Here is a 20,605-nt window from a genome sequence, read left to right as displayed (position 1 = left end):
TGCCATATATCCTTGCTTATATTTGGAGAACACAAATATGTTTCTCCTACTTTAATAATTGTTCTTCTTAAAACACAGCCTGTGTAATTAAATGATGCCGTCAAGTAATTTGAACTTGATCATGTTCTTCCGAAGGGCTCACTTGTAGAAGATGTCACTTTGATTGAAGTCTTGAATACAACGAAAAAAACAGCAGCCGAAGTCAGTGAGAAATTGGCTATTGCAGCAGAAACTGAAGTGGAAATTAATACAGCAAGAGAAGAGTTCAGGCCAGGTGCTAGAAATAGTTTAGAAGAAGTTCAGGCCAGGTGCTAGAAATAGTTTAGAAGAAGTTCAGGCCAGGTGCTAGAAATAGTTTAGAAGAAGTTCAGGCCAGGTGCTAGAGATAGTTTAGAAGAAGTTCAGGCCAGGTGCTAGAGATAGTTTAGAAGAAGTTCAGGCCAGGTGCTAGAAATAGTTTAGAAGAAGTTCAGGCCAGGTGCTAGAAATAGTTTAGAAGAAGTTCAGTTCAGGTGCTAGAAATAGTTTAGAAGAACAAATGAATAGTTTTTGTTCAAGATAATTAATTTTCTAGTAATAAAACCTTTAGTTAACTATTTGATAGCATTTAAACCTTGCCTTAGCCTTCTTCTAAATTTGTCAAATATATTTAGAACTTCACTCATAAAGCAAGCTTGTTTAAATCTCAATTTTTGTCATTCTAGACATCTTGTCTATATGTTTACAATAATTATCAAGGATTTTTGGTCATTCTAGACATCAAGCAAGACTTTTCAAATTGTGTCTTGTCTATATGTTTACAATAATTATCAAGGATTTTTGGTCATTCTAGAGATCAAGCAAGACTTTTCAAACTGTGTCTTGTCTATATGTTTACAATAATTATTAAGGATTCTTGGTCATTCTAGACATCAAGCAAGACTTTTCAAATTGTGTCTTGTCTATATGTTTACAATAATTATCAAGGATTCTTGATCATTCTAGACATCATGCAAGACTTTTCAAATTGTCTCTTGTCTATATGTTTGCAATAATTATCAAGAATTCTCGGCCATTCTAGACATCGTGAAAGACTTTTCAAATTGTATATTGTCTATATGTTTACAATAATTATCAAGGATTCTTGGTCATTTTAGACATCAAGCAGGACTTTTCAAATTATGTCTTGTCTATATGTTTACAATAATTATCAAAAATTCTTGGCCATTCTAGACATCGTGAAAGACTTTTCAAATTGTCTCTTGTCTATATGTTTGCAACAAGTTAATGCTGTTCAGTAGTTCCACTCCCCCCCCCCCCCTCAACGCAGCTTATGTGTTCAAAGGAACGACTAAAATTCAATACAGTTTGGGATCAGTAGGTTCATAGTAGGTTCATAGTAGGTTCATAGTAGGTTCATAGTAGGCTCACAGTAGGCTCACAGTAGGTTCATAGTAGGCTCACAGTAGGCTCACAGTAGGCTCACAGTAGGCTCACAGTAGGTTCATAGTAGGTTCATAGTAGGTTCACAGTAGGCTCACAGTAGGCTCACAGTAGGTTCATAGTAGGCTCACAGTAGGCTCACAGTAGGTTCATAGTAGGCTCACAGTAGGCTCACAGGTTCTGTCAGGTTTTTTGTTCGGAATATTATCAAGGAGGTTTTTTTTTAAAGATATTTTTTTAGAAACTTTTAAACGAAGCTACATGAACTATGAGAACCAGAACAACTCAGACTATTCAGGAGATGACATTAAATGTTGGAGGATACTTTTAATTTTATTTTCAATTTACTATGTGAGAATAGAACCTAAAAGCTGTTTTCCAAAACTAAAGCTTTTCAAAAAAAAATCTATTCACACTATTTGGTTTGAGAAATCTCTATTTAATTCCCGGACTTAATTATTATTATTAATATTTTTTGTCAAAGCAAATTTTATAGTGTTAATGATCCATTCAACTAAATATTTCAATGCTAGAAAAACATAAAATCATTCAAATGTATAAACTTAGAATGAATTTACAAATCCAATTTGAGATCGCGGTTGGGAATGATACAACATCATTACTGAATTGGGTGTCAGTTCTTTCATAAAGTCCTAACTACACACAAATAGCATACAAAACTCTTCCTCCTTAAATAGGTAGTAACAATCAAGACATGGAATGTTTATCTATATTTTTTTTTTATTTTCACTACTGCTGGTTGAAGACTTTCATCGTTTCGTGCACAGTTGCTGACTGGGTTGAAGTAATGATCAAGTCTCATGATGGATTGGGTTGTAGATTGTTTCAATATTCTGTGCTCTAAAATCATGCACCTGTTTGTACGTTGGAAAGTTCCTATACGTCATTACACCTTCACGTGTTTGTCCTTCCTTCTAAAACTTGACACTTATGAGCGAGTTGAATAAAACTAGACTCTAGCGTTCAGTCGGTTGAAAAGATGTCGCTAACTAATTCTCTTGAACTCTACAGTGGCGGCAAGAGGAAGTATTCTCTATTTCTTGTTATGTGACCTGGTCATGGTGAACAGAATGTATTCAATTTCACTGACTCAGTTTCTAGTTCTATTCGATAACTCTATGCACAGGTACGAAATAGTATTGATTTTTTTTTACAAAGTTAATATCAACCAACTCTGTCTAGTAAAACGAAAATTGCACAATTTTACACAATTATTTCTTTTATCTGACAACACAAGAATAAAAAAAAACCAATTACTTAATTAACTATTAATAATTAATTGTTTTGTTTGGTATCTCGAACAAGGGAAAGAAATTGTACTTGACTGAAGTGGTGGTATAACTATACAATGTTCTGTAATCATGAGTACATCACTAGCAGAGTGGTGTCAGCCTTGAGTTCGAATTCAGGTCGTTCCCCCCCCCCTTTTTTTTTAAATTTGTAAATGCCTTTCAAAACAATGACGGTAAAAATCCCCCTTGATGTCCCTTTCTTCCTTCCCCACCAGATGTAGATCGAATCCTTTTTTTAACACTATTACTCAAATATTTGCTTTAGAGTCTAGGCCTAAAGATTACCCAACCATTTTTGTCCACCAAAAGTTAAGTCTGTAGCAAACAAAACTTACAGACAAGTTCAGCGTTACTGTCTATAGTAGGAAAAGGAAAATACTGAATACCAAGAATCAATGTTGAGACCCGGATGTTCATCTAGGAGTGAGCTGTGCACGTGCACTAAGATTTGAATGTTTCCTATTCTCGTATCTTTCCTCTTTTCTTTAGGCTCGTTTGTAGTGACAAATAATTTGACATCATTTTTTAAAGGATCTAGTTCAGGGTGGGGCGTATGTGCACAATTATTTCTTGTAGGTTACCTGACAAAACAAGAATCAATATAGAAAAATAACCAAATAGTTAATTAACTATTGATAATTAATGATTTAGTTTGATAAGGAATCGAACAACGGAAATAAATCATACTTGATAGATATAAGTTGAAAGATTCATCTTGAAGAGGCTTGAGCCTTGACTGAACAAGTTTGTTTTTTTAAAACCATTTAAAAAGCGATCACGGTAACATTGAGACAGATACCCCCCCCCCCCCCCCAAAAAAAAAAAAATGGTAAAAATATTTCTAATAGAACAAAAAATAACGTGGTCGAGAGGCTAAGTGCGCTTGAACTTGGCTAGGCTTGGTTACCTATGAAAGGGGCTCGAGGTTCGACACCCGACTTGGGCAGAGTTTTTGTTTACTGAGCGCCTGAAGGCAGCACGGAAAAACCTACTCCCAGATACCCACTGGTCCACAACTGAGATTGGACCAAAGCGCTCTGAGCATGCTATAAGCATGAAAGTAGCGCTATATAAAAGCCATAATAATAATAATAACAGATGCATTTTTGTTAGACTGGAGCTATTACAAATGTAATTATATGACTGATCCAAACTCGATGACACCATTACACTTAATATAAGCCTTGTTTTTTTTTTTAAAGTATTTTTTTCTTGTTCTAAAACTGTATTTCAGGTCAAAACCTCATCCACAAACTCAGAAAAGAATTTTGAACATAATTGAGTACTTGACCTATGAGGTGTGGACGTATACTTCACGATCCCTCTACAACCAAGATCGATTACTTTTTACTTTATTGCTGGCCATTAAGATTGATATGGCAAAGGGAAATGTCAAAATGCAAGAATTTCAAATTTTTATTAAAGGTCATCAATACAATATGTTAATACATTATACACATTGACAGCATACAAACAATATTCGTTTCAACTTAATAGCAGTGCATATAATACCAGCATTACACACTGGCTACGCCCATTGATTTGTTTCTAGACTTGATATCGATTAGTAATACCGGAACATTCCAATATGCAAGCCTCTTTTTTTAGCCCATGAATTATAGTATCTGTTATAATAAAATGAAACTGCCCTCTCTCTCTCTCTCTCTCTCTCTGGAACCCTCATTTTTTAATATCGAAATATATAAAACAGATTCTCTATGCTATTTTATGACCGAATTTGTGAATGTGTAAAAAGCGCATCCTAGTGAGCACCTAAGAAGTAAAAGGAAACTATTCCATGTCATTCGAATACGTCTGAAAGTTTTAGAGATCAGTGAGTGATATTTGGTAAATCGTAAATTAGAAAATATATTTAAAAGCCGACATCATGACATCTAGCAGTTTTTTATAAAAAATACACCATTTTTACAACTATTCACTATTAATAGTAAAAACACGGAGACTATTTAGTAAGTGAGATGACTTTTTACCATATTTTTTAATGGCTATGCCAACGGTTTTAGACTTTTTGTCAAAATAAAAAAAAAATTGTATTACTAAATTAAGTATATAAGAATGAAAAAGCTTGCAATGCAGTATATAGTCAAGCTAAAATCCAACCCCACGAACCCTGCTTTCGACTCCATATTTAACCCCACAGAGCCGTTGGGCCTTCGAATGAGACAACCCATCCAAAATTTAACCCCACCCATTGACCAAATCTCTAAAATAGAAACCCCTCAGAATCCTCCTTGGCTAATGAATAAACCCAAATTAAATTTATCCCTCCTTAATTTCAAAAAAGAAAATACAGACCCAAGCATACTACAAGTCCACTTTAGGGAACTGCAGGAGAGCTACGGAGATTGTGGCACCATTTACACTGACGGATCCAAAATGGATGGAAAGGTCGCGTGTGCCTGCTCCTTTCAGAACAAAACAATCTCCCGTAGACTCCCCGATGGATCTTTACGGCCAAATTACATGCAATATCGCTTGCACTTATGGCCGTCAAAGCCTCAGAAAGGAGGAAATTTATAATCTGCTCCGACTCCAAATCTGCATTGCAAGCTTTGGGGCGGATAAGGACTGACATTCCATTGGTACATAAGAGCCTGAAACTGTTGGACCAAATAACAGCCGACCGTAGGGATGTCACCTTCATCTGGGTCCCCTCCCATGTGGACATTGAGGGAAACGAAGCCGCAGACAGAGAAGCAAAGAGAGCCCTAAATCATGCGGTGTCAGGAACCCAAATTCCCTGCTCGGACCTGAGACAAAGTATTGCCTCTGCCACCTATCGAGAGTGGCAGGACCGATGGGAGGCTAAGACTCACAACAAACTCAGGCAGATTGTGGCGGATGTTGGGTGGCGGCCCACATCTAAGGGTCTGACAAGGCGTGGTAGCACAACCATGTCCAGACTTAGGATTGGCCACACCTACATCACGCACTCTTTTGTGCTGAAGAAAGAGGAGCCCCCACTTTGTGAGTATTGTGACTCTCGCCTCACCATGGAACATATGCTCGTTGATTGCCCCAGATACCAGGATGTCAGGGAGAAATATTTTAGAACCACTAACTTAAAAACACTATTTGATAATGTCGACCCTGTGAATGTACTGGGCTTTATCCAGGAAGTGGGGTTAACTACGAAGATCTGATTTATGAATTTGTGAACATGTACTATTTACATTAGATTTTTACCAAATTATTAAATTTTTAATACCTTTACTATTTTAACTGTGAATAGACCTTGATTTTAATGATTTAACTGTATAGAATTTAGCCCTTGTTATGTAGAGAGAGAGTAGTCCTTAAGGGACTGCAGGCACGACATTGTGCCGATGTGCCTAAAATCAAAATCAAATCAAATCTAAAGTAAGTAATTTCTATAGTACAAACTACCTACATCTACAAAAAATGTTTACATTTTTTAAAGGTAAAAATCTGTTTAGTTTGAATAGAAGTGGAATATAATTTTAAACAACAGTCTTTCATAGTATACACGTGAACTACAGATGAATGTACCAATGTACAACATACAGCTAAAGGGAAATGTTTCATTTATTGAGGCTTTGAATGAGAGCTTGGGCCTTTACAAAACAATAAGTTCAATCAAAAATCATTGAATAACATCAGTTAAGCCAGATTCACATTTAACTTCACCTTCACCTATCCCTTAATCTGTTGCACCGTTTGGGCACCACACAAGATCTGTCAACCGGCTTTCTCCATTCCTCTCTGTCCTTTGCCTTTGATGTCTTCCCATCGCTCTCTCTCTGTCTTCCTCTTTATCTTCTTCCTGGTACTGTTCCCTGAAGGAAGATCTTTGCGAGCCCTGAGAACCTTGTGATGTGGCCAAAGAGTTTGAGTTTACGTTTTTTGAAGTGGTTATCAGGCCATCGTGGGTCCAATTGCTGTATTAACCCTGTTTCTAATCTCTTCATTAGTGGGAAGCGTGGTCGAGAGGCCAAGTGCGCTTGATCTTGGCTTGGCTTGGCTACCTAGAAGGGGGTTCGAGGTTCGACACCCGACTCGGCAGAGTTGCAGAGTTGTGTTTACTGAGAGCCTAAAGGCAGCACGGAAAACCAACTCCTAGATAGTTTCTGATATTCTTTTTGTAAATATTGAGACCTGCATGTTTACCTGCGTATGAGGACCACTTCGGGGGCCGATTAGAGTTTGTGTTTCCACATAAACTGTCTTCGGAACCTGTTTTTTCAGTGGTTCAGCACAGCCAGGGTGGGTGCAGTTACTCTAGAGGGCTGGGTGTCTGGGGGTGTCTGCGATTTATTCTTTTAAGGTGACAATTGAAAGGTGTGTGTCCTGTTGTTAGATTGTGGATTGCTCTTTGCGTGGAAGGAAATTGGTACCTACTGTCCAGTGGCTAAAAATGTTTTTTTAAATTATTAAACCAGAAACTTTAATCCATTTGGCTATTCATCAAAGTTATCATGAAATATTCTTTTTCATTTTTTTTTCTACAATAACTATAGTCTTGGATAAAGCATCCATTTATTTTCCCTGTACAAAAATTTAAAAAAAAATTGACTTGAAAGAAACAAAATAGTATGCAGATTATGAAGTGTGTCACAGTTCAATCGTGTCTTTGTTCCATGACGATCGTACTGAAAAAGATGTGTCTCAACGGTGGTCCTTGACTCATAAATGGGTGGTTTGGAAATATTGCTAGGAATACCAAATATCGTCTGTAGTATTTTCAATTTGAACTGAGAGTTGTTGATAAACATTTATACAGTTTCTTTCGTTGACTGACAAATTGAACGGACAAATGAACTGATTGTAGAGGCTTACTAAACTAACTTGGTTTGTAACCTCAAGGATTTTAATCCGCACATTTCTTTGGTTTGCAGGTGGAGCAGCTTTAGATTTAAATGCTGTGACTCCCAAACCTGTCAGATGGATCACAGACATGACATGGCTTAACTTGGTCATGTTAAGTTCATTATCTGCATTTAGCAATATTCTGACTCAGGTTTGTCTTATTTTCAATTGTAACATTTAGCAAAATTCTGGTTCAAGTTTGTTTCATTGTAATATATGACTGTTTTCTAAACTCAGAATTAAAATTTGATGAGTGGAGACATTGTTTTAAATTCTGTCAATGGTGAGTGCACATTAATGTACTATACATCTTGACTTGAGACTTTTTTCTTCAATATGTCAATAACAAAAATTGTGCTGTGGAACAGAAAATGTTTTGCCAAACTTGATTGTAAGAGTTGGAAAGAATACATGGTAGCAGGATATTGATAAGAGATTAGTGTTGTTTGATATTAATAACTAGATCTAAGAAAAAAAAAAGATTGCATGATATTAGAGATCTTAATCCAAGGAACCAAAACGTTGACTGTTGTTTGATATTTAAAGATGTAGGTCCAAGGAACCAAAAAAGAGAAACGTCAAGTAGGTATCACACTGTTATTTTGTTCATTGTGTTTTAGGTTAGTAACAATGACAAAGCTTGGAGAAATTGGTTTGATAAACCGAGTCCTGAAGAAGAAACAATTCCTGAAAATTATAGCAACACGTTGGAGCCCTTCTCCAAGCTTCTTTTAATAAGGTTGGTGATAAGTGTAAACGTAGTTTTCACCAAGTGATTGATTCATATTTCTTCAATTCCTCTATTCAGCTTGTGAATTTTTCATTGAAAAAAACAATGTGGGAAGCAACAACAACAAAAAATCTGTGTGGACACGGTTCTCAGATTTCCCTAAAGATTTGACAGTTGATGTATATATTTGGGAAAAGAATTATTAGCTAATTGCCACTCTGGGAAAACTCTAGTTTGATCATTATGATTTTTCACAAAAAATATCTTCAAAAATAAATTTTGACCTAGGCAATCTTTACCTTTAATAAACGTAAAGAATAAAATAAATAAATAGAAGTTCATGAATATTTTGCGCACAGCCTTCTGAATCTAGAAATATAGGCCTATCACCAAACTAGAATCTTCTGTAGTATATGTGAGCTTGCTCTCCCAGAGCTATATTTTTATATATTTTATTTTTATAGGCTAGTGCCAAACTTATTATTTGTACTTCCGCTTTTTGTGTATAAAAAGTGATGCCACGCTGTTTTAAAAACAGTTCAGTGTACATTTGACCAGTGGTCAGTACCATATCTGTCTGTGTGACAGCTGAAGATCATCGTGGTCTGTCGTCTAATTATATTTTTATTCCTGTACCTGGGACGGCCTGTAAGTGTAGAAATATTTTATATTTTTTACTAGATCTATACTATGTGTAAGGTAGTTGTTTTATTTTCTACTTGGACTATTTGTCATAATAGTTGGCAACATGCTGTACGGAAGATGGCGGCGTTCATCAGTCCTAATAGAATATAGATCTAATATAGTTTTGCATTTATGTATTGCAGGCTATTGTTACTGCTTTTAGCTGCTGTGTTACTGCTTTTAGCTGCTGAATATTACTGCTTTTAGCTGCTGCAATTACTCTGCTGAAATTGCTGCTGTTTATAACTGCTGTTATAGATCTATTCTAATTCTAGGGAATCTAGTGTTATTTTGTTTCTGCTATTGTCGTATTGATAGATCTAGTTTTAAAGTTTTGTTATTGTTTCTGTAGATCTATTCTAGATCTAATTCTAGGGAAGCTAGTGTTATTTTGTTTCTGCTATTGAAAGTTTTGTTATTGTTTCTGTAGATCTATTCTAGATCTAATTTTAGGGAAGCTAGTGTTATTTTGTTTCTGTAGTGACTAGTGTAGTGTTACCTTAGTGGCTTAGTTATAGTCTGTTTCTTGCTTTAGCTGGTTAGTAACAAGTTTGGTCTAGATAGTAAGGTACTAAGACTAAGGTGTTCTTGTTTTAGTGTTAGAGTTATGGGTTGGTTATAGGTAGAATATTGTAGGTCTAGACTAGTTTATTGTAGTGTGTTTATTGTAGATCTAGGTCTAGTGTAGTAGTTGTAGTGATTTAGTTAGATAGTTGGTTTGGTTAGTTTGTTAGTGTTTGTAGTGGTGTAGATTTAGAGGGCTTTAGTTAGTTGCTGAGTTCAGTTGTAGTGTTAGTGTATATATTATTTTTTATTATTGATTTATTTTTGTATGTAAATAAAGTTTCTGCCTACTGTTAGATAGAATTTAATGTTGAGCCTGCCTGACCTGCTCACATATATATCTAGATCCAGGATTTTAGTCTAGTCTACTGTCTTTAAATGTTGTCCTGGCTAGATCCGTATTACCCAGCTAGAATTGTATATATTCTCAGTTGATTTATCCAAGCGCTTAAACAGGATTTGGGGGAAAGGGATGGAGAGAAGTGAGGGTTTAGGGCGCGGTAAAAAAAAAAAGGTTCATTTTTACAATTTCTCTATACAGCTTGCAAATTCATGGGAACTGGGCGGAAAAACCTGGAATCGGATCTCGAAAACGGCTCTAACGATTTTCTTCTTAGAAATTTGACAGTTATGTATATCTTTTTGAAAAGAATTTCTAACTAATCGGTCACACTGGGAAAACTCTAGCTTGACCATTATTACTTTTTGAAATATTATCTTCAAAAATTAAATTTGGTCTAGTACGTCTTTATTTATTTCCGATTAAATAAATAACTACACCTTCAGGAACATTTATTACACCATGGCGTCTAAGCCTGGATAGAAACTGTGACTAGATTAATACATTCGCTTTAACTAGAATTTATTGGGGGGGGGGGGGGGAGAGGGGGGGCTAAACATGTCCAATTTTGTAATGTATCATTTATTTGTTTTTCTCTATTCAATATGCAGTTATTAATTGGGTGTATGTAAAGGAAAAAGTCGCTACTAGTTGTGGGTGATATGTCTCTCTCGTTTAGATCTAAAAAACTCAACGGCTATTTTTTGCTTTGTAAAAGTCAACCTTTTTTTTTAAATTAATTATGTAAACAAACATTTTTTAATGAAAGGATTTAGGGTTAGGTCAGATTCTTTTTTTATTAAAAAAAATTACTTTGTTAAAAAATATCTGGGCCTTAAATTGTTAAATAAAATGCTTCTAAGGTCACAAACAAAAAACTATTATAAGATTATTTTCCCACTTGTAAACAAGTATAGTAAAATTAACATTCAAATACTGCTTTTATAAAGTACTTCGCTACAGTTGTAAGAATTTGGCAAATGATTTTTATCGGGTGACTCGAAATGTTTAAGTGCCAGATGTCACGATGTCTTGATTTGATGTTTACAATGAGATTGTGTTGATCAGACAATGCGTTTTTGATGTTCAGTTTCGTATTTAAACAATTACTGAACACTCAAATAATATCGTAATTCCAGAGATACAAATGTAAAGTATAACTTCAAAACTGAGACTCCACAGAGACGGAAGTAAAAAGTAATCTATTCATTTTGGAACTAGGATTCACTTATATGATATACAGACTGTACAAAACAATGAAATGTCAACACATGACTATACTATGGTCATTTCAGTCCCTCAAACTACCGATGCATCCCTTTAAATTTTTTTTACCATCTCCCTTTTTTTTTTTTTTAACTCTCCAAGCTTCTCACGCGCGCCTGCAATTTCTAACCACTCCTTCTATTTTATTTTTAAATCTGTGACCTTGACACCGCGACATTGTTTCCCCATCCTTCGTCGCTCCCGCCACAACCATTTGTATAACCTTTAACCTTTAGATATCCTCACCTTTTTTTGTGTCATCCTAACTTCACCCACATTATTGTGTTCATCTTTATGACATTCTCTATTTGATTTCTTCAGATCTAGATGTGAAGACTTTACATCCGCGTAGCCAAAGAGGCCAGCCCTCAATTCTCATCCTTAAAATGACTTGGAAACTTTCTTTCCCATTCCATCTTCTGTTCACACCTGACATTTGTCCCACTTTAACTGATATTTACATTTTGTGTTTAATGACCACAACAATAAGTTATGAAAAAAAAGTTAAAAATAGTTCTTTAAAACTGAAGAAAGTATAATGATATCAGAAATCATTATTGCGGGAGGGCGGAGCATTTCAATGCGGACCTACAATTACTGGTTAAAAAAAAACATGGAGTCGAAAATGACAATGGCTATGTACACGGCAAGTAATAACAGGTTCATTTTTCTTTTTTTTTTTTTTCGTTCACCTCAAGTGATAGAATTGGTGCTGAGTCAATCAGTCAGTCAGTCAGCTATGTTTAAGCTTTTCCTATTGTACAGGAGATTTGTATCCACTCATTCGCTTTCATTGGAAATCTAAGAGCTATTTGTAGGACATATAAAAAAATCAATCTCTATTCGTATTACATTAGTATCGCCCCGTCGTAACATTGCGACTTGCATCTTAGGTCACGATGACTTTCACCTAGTTAATGGGCTTCATTATTATGCATTTACATTTAGATTTTTTAGTTCTAATTATGTTTACATACTAACAATTATTTTTTTAGCTTAGGGCCTAAATATTCTAGATGTATGAAGTATTTCTTGGCCAATTCGTCGCGATATATCTTTGATGAATTGAATGAGAACTTTCGAAAGTTTTTTAAAAAACTGAAGATTATTATGTCCCAGCCTAAGTATCTTGCAGGACATTGCGGCAGGCGGGGTCAATGCTCTTTTAGTGTAAACATATATTATTGCAATGTCCGCGGTCCTAGATTAAAAAGCTAATAATCTCTAAATGGTTAATAGATTTACAATTAAATCTTGTTAGAAGTTATGTGCTGTCTAATCAACGAAGTCTAATCTAAGGCTTTTCTTTCTTATAATATTCAGAAAAATAAGAGCCATTAAAAAAAAGGGACAAAATCTGGTTAAAGCACAGCTCGTTAATTAATTTCAAAGAGCCGAGCCAAAGACCTTTTGGGGGCAGCTTCTGAGTTTGTGTGCAAGACAAACTCTCTTTGTCATTTCCTTATTTTCAAATAAATAGGTAATACTAAATCTGACTTAAGTGTTCCTACTGTCAATGAAAGGTAACTTCTGTGTGATGTTCTTGTAGATGCTGGTGTCCAGACAGAACTTCGGTGCAAGCTCGAAAGTATATTAGTTACTCACTGGGACTTAAATTTACTGAGGCAATCATCCTTGACCTTGAAGCTATGGTGGAAGAAACGAACCCTAGGATACCTCTGATTGCTTTGTTATCAATGGGCTCAGACCCAACCAATGAAATTGAAACTTTAGCAAAAAAACTAGAAATTCGTGAGTTTAATCTTTGTGTATTTGACTTTTTTTCTAACAATCAATCTCTCTATTATTAGGCGAACATGCATTTAGATCTCAGATGACCAAAACTAACTTTTTCAATTGACAGCTTTTCATGCAGTTTCTATGGGGCAAGGACAAGAAGTTCATTCGAGAAAATTGATTTCCAATTTTATGGAGCATGTAAGTGTATTCAACAAGAAAAGTGTGTCTCAGTATATATAGTATATATAATTCAAATTACATAAAGATTTTTAAGCAATTATAGACTATGGGAATAGCTTTGAGGATGACGATAAAACAATAAGATTATTGACTACACCTGATAGAAATAACATGATAAGATTGCTGACTACATTAGGTAAAAATAACATGATAAGATATAGAAATAGGATTGATAAAAATAACACGATAAGATATAGAAATAGGATTGATAAAAATAACACGATAAGATATAGAAATAGGATTGATAAAAATAACACGATAAGATATAGAAATAGGATTGATAAAAATAACACGATAAGATATAGAAATAGGATTGATAAAAATAACACGATAAGATATAGAAATAGGATTGATAAAAATAACACGATAAGATATAGAAATAGGATTGATAAAAATAACACGATAAGATATAGAAATAGGATTGATAAAAATAACACGATAAGATATAGAAATAGGATTGATAAAAATAACATGATAAGATATAGAAATAGGATTGATAAAAATAACACGATAAGATATAGAACTATACATCATAACAATAAAAATACAACAAAATACTTTAAAAAAAACAACAAAGCTTATATTAAGTGAGTTATGTAATTAAATTCGTAATAGATCTAGACTAACAATAATTAATCTGAAATATCTAGAGGGAGAGAGAACGGGGTATATGGGTGGTATCTTTTTTATTTAAAAAAAAAAGGTGGAAAACGACCTGGGCTTTAAGCTTTCAAAGGCTTCTGTAGCCAGCATGGTATCTGGTGTTCTAGCGAAGAGCTTATGAACATGGAAGGTTATATTGTTATCTATTGTTTCTAGTTCATGGTTGTGTTCATTATATATAAGCCTCAGACGATGAACTATGAAGGGGACTAATTCAGCTTATACCACCACTTCAGTCTTGTACAATTTCTTTCCTTTGTTCAAAATACCAAACAAAATAATTAATCACCAGTAGTTAATTAACTATTTGGTTATTTGTTTTTATTGATTCTTGTGTTTTCAGGTAAAAGAAATAATTGTGCAAATTTCAGTTTGATCCGAGATTGGGTGTGAGAGAAATAAGATGTACAAACTTTTGGCCAGCCAGACAGAATGAGTTGATATAAGCTTTGTAAAAATAAGATGTACAACTAAAACAGACAACACAAGTATACTTTGTATGATCTAAATCCTAAATGAGAATTCTTCCTTTATGAAACTGATACATTATCATAATAGCGATTAGTTTAGACTTAATATATAATGAATAATATTTTTTAAATATAAAATTCAAAAATAGTTTTTGTTATCACCACTGGCTAAGCGAATGAATAGATCTAGTATAACATGTTGATTAAAGGAGTATCTATTAAAAATCTAATATTTATTCGTTATTAATAGCAGAGTCATCGCTCTATGAGTAGCCTAGAAAGTATGTCATGTTTTTCTTGTTGCTTTTCAAAACTATAGGATTGTCCAAATATGTCTGAGGTATTTTTTTTTTACAAAGCTCTGTCTGTCTGTCTGGCACAAATTTTGAACACGTTATCAGACTGTAGGCTACCAATAATTCACTACTAACATCCCAAGTTGTTTTCACATGTTGTTCCTGACAGGGGGGCTGGGCACTGCTACAGAATTGTCACTTGTGTTTGCAATATTTGGATGAAGTGTTATCAACAATTCTAGAGACTGAGAACATTTCCTTTCAATTTCGTTTATGGATTACAACAGAAGTTCACAACTCATTTTCCATTGGATTATTACAGGTCATTTTGTTTGTTCTTTCTTTGAAACAAAATATAAAGTAAAACACACACACACACATACACAAACACGATTATATTAAAACGCAATAAAATGGTAGAATATTTGATACATTAATAAAAAAGGACTTTGGTGTGTTTTGTATAAGTTAAAGTGAAACCTCACACCCAACGCTTTTGTTTGCAATTATCTTCTACTTTTAATTAAGCGCGTTATAATATAAGCGTTGTTTATTTTGTTGTACATTTGATTCCATCTCTATTTTGTTTTGTTTTGGTCTTCAGACTTTTAAAACAAGACCTGCTACTAAAGTGTGACTAGAAAAGCAATTAGCTCATTGGTCATTTGTTAATTAACAAATCCATGACGTTTTCTTTATTAGTGATTAATATAGATACAAGATATCATTTTTACATTAACATTTAATTATTTTTTTTTACTCTTGCTATCTTTCAATTTGTATAAACAAGGCTTATCTACCTTGTATGTATTCTACATTACAACAAAAGAATTTTCATTGTGTATATGCTCTTTTGTTTTCGTATGCGGGGAGGAGAAAATATCACATTGTCTGAGTCCACAATGGTGAGTGCTTGAAACTAAAAGAAGACAGATTCTTTTGGTTGGTTAGATTCAAAGACAGATTCTTTTGGTTGGTTAGATTCAAGGACAGATTCTTTTGGTTGGTTAGATTCAAGGACAGATTCTTTTGGTTGGTTAGATTCAAGGACAGATTCTTTTAGTTGGTTAGATTCAATTACAGATTTTTTTTGGATGGTTAGATTCAAGGACAGATTCTTTTGGTTGGTTAGATTCAATGACAGATTCTTTTAGTTGGTTAGATTCAATTACAGATTTTGTTTTGGTTGGTTAGATTCAAGGACAGAATCTTTTGGTTGGTTAGATTCAAGGGCATAGTCTTTGGTTGGTTACATTCAGATTTTGACGCTTTTTTTTTGGGTGGAGGGGGGAGAGATTGTGACAAATTATTACATCTGGTAATAGAATGCTCATAATGTTTTGTCGAGAATGTCCGAGGATATATGGCAAACCTTTATCAAAAGTCTTTCTTAGTGAGCATCTAGGAGGTGTCCATGTGTGTATCCACTCGGTGGAGGAATGGGTCAATAAAGCATATATCTCTATAGATACAATGATGATATGAACAAACTCATGGTCAAAAACCTGTGCAGTGCTTGTTTAGATGTAACTGGATGTAGCTGATGCAAACATTTTTTGTCCAACAGTTGTTGTTTTTATTGTTTGCTTTACACATTTCCAAATGTGAAGATAATGATTCCAAAATCCAGATGTACTTGGTGCTCTGCAAACTGGAGAGATAGATAGAGCTTCCATTGACTCAAGCTTGAAATTCTAATGAGCATTGACAGTGAAAGGAATAAACTCTTACTCTACATTCTCTTTTCTTTCTCAAATTAAATATTTGAGCTTTTTTCTCATATAAACACAATTTTTTTTTATTTTGTATGAAACAACAATTTTTTTAGAAAATCTTGTTTTAACTTGATATTAGAAAAGAAAGCTAAATTTATTTTATTGTTTACTTATTCAATTCATAAGTCTAAATATGTTTAGGATTGTGATGATTATATCATATCAATTAGATCTTCTATACTATAGAATGAAATTGATATGCTGCTCTACGTAATTCTATATGTATCTTCCTTCAGGTATCAGTGAAATTTACCAATGATCCACCGCAAGGGATTAAAGCTGGTCTGAAAAGAACGTACACATCCTTGTCACAAGAGTTTATCGATATCTTCAATTTACCCCAATGGAGACCCTTGCTCTACACTGTGTCTTTCTTGCATACAGTTGTCCAAGTAGGAGAATACTAGCAATAGACTCATTGACTACACTGATTCAAACAGCTTTCATTGACTACACTGATTCAAACAGCTTTCATTGACTAAACTGATTCAAACAGCTTTCATTGACTAAACTGATTCAAACAGCTTTCATTGACTACACTGATTCAAACAGCTTTCATTGACTACACTGATTCAAACAGCTTTCATTGACTAAACTGATTCAAAGAGCTTTCATTGACTACACTGATTCAAACAGCTTTCATTGACTACACTGATTCAAACAGCTTTCATTGACTAAACTGATTCAAAGAGCTTTCATTGACTACACTGATTCAAACAGCTTTCATTGACTACACTGATTCAAACAGCTTTCATTGACTACACTGATTCAAACAGCTTTCATTGACTACACTGATTCAAACAGCTTTCATTGACTACACTGATTCAAACAGCTTTCATTGACTAAACTGATTCAAAGAGCTTTCATTGACTACACTGATTCAAACAGCTTTCATTGACTACACTGATTCAAACAGCTTTCATTGACTAAACTGATTCAAACAGCTTTCATTGACTACACTGATTCAAAGAGCTTTCATTGACTACACTGATTCAAACAGCTTTCATTGACTACACTGATTCAAACAGCTTTCATTGACTAAACTGATTCAAAGAGCTTTCATTGACTACACTGATTCAAACAGCTTTCATTGACTACACTGATTCAAACATAATATATTATAATGTTATAAACCTGGTGGTGGCACAGATGGGGGTAGTGGTGTGTGTGTAGTCAGCCGACGCAAATCGCCCCAGGCCAGCGCTAGACGAGCGGTCAACCGTGACGAGTTACGACGGTCAGCCGAGACGAGTGTCAACATGAAGGTTCGAGTAGGATCGGCGTCGTGAACAGAGCTCAGGAGCGTCACGAGGGATGTAGTCATATGACCACCCAGAATGGTCGATCGACGTTCTGCCCGGTTCTAGAAGGCCAGCAGGGTCCCTATATAAAAAGCGAAGGTATCATAGACGAGTTAGTTACACCATCCCGATCTACAGTTCGTTACTACGGCTCAGTACAAGTCCGAGACAAGACAGAGAAACCAGAGCAAGAGTTGATACGGCGACACGGCTATTAACAGGAGAGATATTTGTACAGTCTTGTGTTACGTGCTGCCAATTGTACAATATTGGCTGTTATTTTATTGACATTAAACTATTACGTTATTTGGAGCCCTGAGTTGTCAAGTTCTTTAAGTTGGCGGTGCATGGTGCAGTTTGCAGAGAGCTTGGATAGTGAGATTCGTAACAATAATATAAACCTAGTCCAGTCCATGGTGCTTATATACCTGAGATTGGACTTGTCTAAAACTAATATTTTGTATTGCAATAGACATGAGTATCTAAGTATTTGTCTCCTTCATTAAAAGGAAAGAAGAAAATTTGGTCCCTTAGGATGGAATATACCTTACGAATTCAACTCATCTGATTGGGGAGCAAGTGTCCAATTTATTCAAAATCATCTTGATGATATGGATATTAAAAGGGTAATTTTTTTTATCGTTTAATTAATAAGCTGTCTATGAGTGGTTACGCAAAAAATAGACATTACATTTAGGCTACACTTTATATTTATCATACATTTTATCTACAATTACTGATTATTACACTGTCTATTGTATTTTCAAGGGAATATCTTGGCCAACTGTTCGCTATATGATTGGTGAAGTTCAATATGGTGGTCGAGTTACTGATGACTATGACAAACGTCTTCTGAATACTTTCACCAGGGTAATTTTATTGTCATGGATTGTACCATTGTTCAAGTTAATTCTTATAAAAGTGTTCCACTAAGCTCTAGATTGACATTTGTGTTGTGATTTCTTTGCCTGAATTTTAGACATTTTAATCAAATATTTCCGTCAGATCAAAACAGAGCTCACCATACACGAAGCAAAATTACTTCATTACCTTTGAAGTAAAATGTTTTTAGGTCAATTATCCTTATTTTTGTAAATAGGCATAGTGGCTGAGTGGTACAGCGCTTGGCTTTCTAAAGAAAGGGTTTCAGGTTGAAATCTTGGTGAAGAATGGAATTTTTAATTTCGGGATTATTAGGACGCCCACCCAACTCTAAAGAACACCTAACATTTGTTGGAGAAAGTAAAGTGGTTGGTCGTTGTGTTGGCCTCATGAAACCTTTGTTAACCATTGATCTTTACATCATCTGCCCTATAGATTACAAGAGTTGTGGGTGTGGCTGTTTTATCCTTATTATTTTAACTCTACTAAAGTACATGCCAATCATTTCAAAACAGGTTTGGTTTGGTGACTTTATGTTCAATGATAGTTTCCAGTTTTACAAAAACTATAAAATTGCAAGGAACAGAATTATGGCTGAGATTCTTGACTTTATCGAAGCACTCCCACCTGTGGACTCTCCAGAAGCCTTGGGTTTACATCCTAATGCAGATGTGACGTAAGAACTTAACATTCATATGAACAAATACATACATATATATATATATATAATATATATATATTGTTAAGGCTTCCTGTTAATTCTTGGAAATATATCTAGTGTAGATCTACGTCTGACTGGAAGTAATGCTGAACTCGAACTACTTCAGTAACACCGGCGAAAGGCCGAAACAATCAAAATATGTAGTCGACGCTGATGTTGTTTTACAAATATATTTAATACTCAAGAAGGGAATCGTCCGATGTCAGCTATGTCCTTAAATCCGTATATCTATTCTACTGCTCTCCATGAAGCGTCTTCTTTGTAGCGTCACTTAGAGCGTTCTTGTTTTTTAACCCACTTTACGTCATCGTAGCTAAATAAAACTTTACCCTATTCCCGAAACAAATAACTAATTCCTAATCATGTCATAACAATATATATATATATGTATATATATATATTGGTGCAATATATATATATATATGTATATATATATATATATTGGTGATTTTACAATCATTTTGTTAGGAACAAAAATTACTTATCAAAACAAGAGTCAGTTTTGTGTTTCTTTGATTATTTCCCTTAGTGTTCCAATGAATGTCATGGAATATTCCCTCTCCGTGTCTCTATTTTATTTAAATCAATACAACCTAGTAAGTATTAAACATCAATCAGACACGGCAATGTTGTCATTTGGTTTAGTTTACTTTTGAGCCAATCCAAAGACTGTGGTATAATCCATACATTTAAATTAGTCGACTATCATTGTAATACTATTGTCATTCTTCTGTTTCTAAAGGTATCAAACTAACACAGCCAAACAAGTGTTAGATACTATTGTCAGCATTCAACCGAAAGACTCATCAGGTGGTGGAGGAGAAACACGAGAAACTGTGGTGTATCGTTTGGCAGATGAGATGTTAAGCAAATTACCAGCTGATTACATTCCCTGGGATGTGAGTACCAGTTGATTACATTCCCTGGGATGTGAGTACCAGCTGATTACATTCCCTGGGATGTGAGTACCAGCTGATTACATTCCCTGGGATGTGAGTACCAGCTGATTACATTCCCTGGGATGTGAGTACCAGCTGATTACATTCCCTGGGATGTGAGTACCAGCTGATTACATTCCCTGGGATGTGGGTACCAGCTGATTACATTCCCTGGGATGTGAGTATCAGCTGATTACATTCCCTGGGATGTGAGTACCAGCTGATTACATTCCCTGGGATGTGAGTACCAGCTGATTACATTCCCTGGGATGTGAGTAGCCCATTCCAAATAAATTACATTTATCATTTCATCATCTGTCCCTTGACTTTCGTCCTATGTGAGCTGTGACAGTTCGCGTAACCAAATCTCTACATATTTTACGTTGATTTCAATACCATTCTACGGTTGGGG

At 34.8% G+C, this 20,605-nt stretch overlaps 1 protein-coding gene across 6 annotated transcripts in view; it reads left to right on the top strand.

Moving 5' to 3' along the window:
- Window positions 1–20,605, top strand: part of LOC106055954 (dynein axonemal heavy chain 8-like) — a 287,161-nt gene that overhangs the window by 260,459 nt on the left and 6,097 nt on the right. For 4 of the 6 annotated variants that reach the window (XM_056005343.1, XM_056005340.1, XM_056005341.1 and 1 more), the window contains 13 exons: window positions 136–274; window positions 2,455–2,569; window positions 3,970–4,160; window positions 7,613–7,734; window positions 8,204–8,322; window positions 12,717–12,919; window positions 13,032–13,105; window positions 14,746–14,898; window positions 16,588–16,743; window positions 18,162–18,278; window positions 18,421–18,522; window positions 19,050–19,210; window positions 19,998–20,154. In XM_056005343.1, coding sequence (XP_055861318.1) covers window positions 136–274; window positions 2,455–2,569; window positions 3,970–4,160; window positions 7,613–7,734; window positions 8,204–8,322; window positions 12,717–12,919; window positions 13,032–13,105; window positions 14,746–14,898; window positions 16,588–16,743; window positions 18,162–18,278; window positions 18,421–18,522; window positions 19,050–19,210; window positions 19,998–20,154 — 1,809 coding nt within the window. Of the gene's footprint in view, window positions 1–135; window positions 275–2,454; window positions 2,570–3,969; window positions 4,161–7,612; window positions 7,735–8,203; window positions 8,323–12,716; window positions 12,920–13,031; window positions 13,106–14,745; window positions 14,899–16,587; window positions 16,744–18,161; window positions 18,279–18,420; window positions 18,523–19,049; window positions 19,211–19,997; window positions 20,155–20,605 lie in introns of those variants that run through there. The other 2 variants (XM_056005342.1, XR_008773876.1) reach the window with 2 other exon arrangements.

This window comes from Biomphalaria glabrata, chromosome 12, assembly GCF_947242115.1.
Source record: "Biomphalaria glabrata chromosome 12, xgBioGlab47.1, whole genome shotgun sequence".
Taxonomy (NCBI): Eukaryota; Metazoa; Mollusca; class Gastropoda; family Planorbidae; genus Biomphalaria; species Biomphalaria glabrata.
Note: the sequence above shows the minus strand (reverse complement) of the source record. Positions and strands in the feature narration are given on the sequence as shown.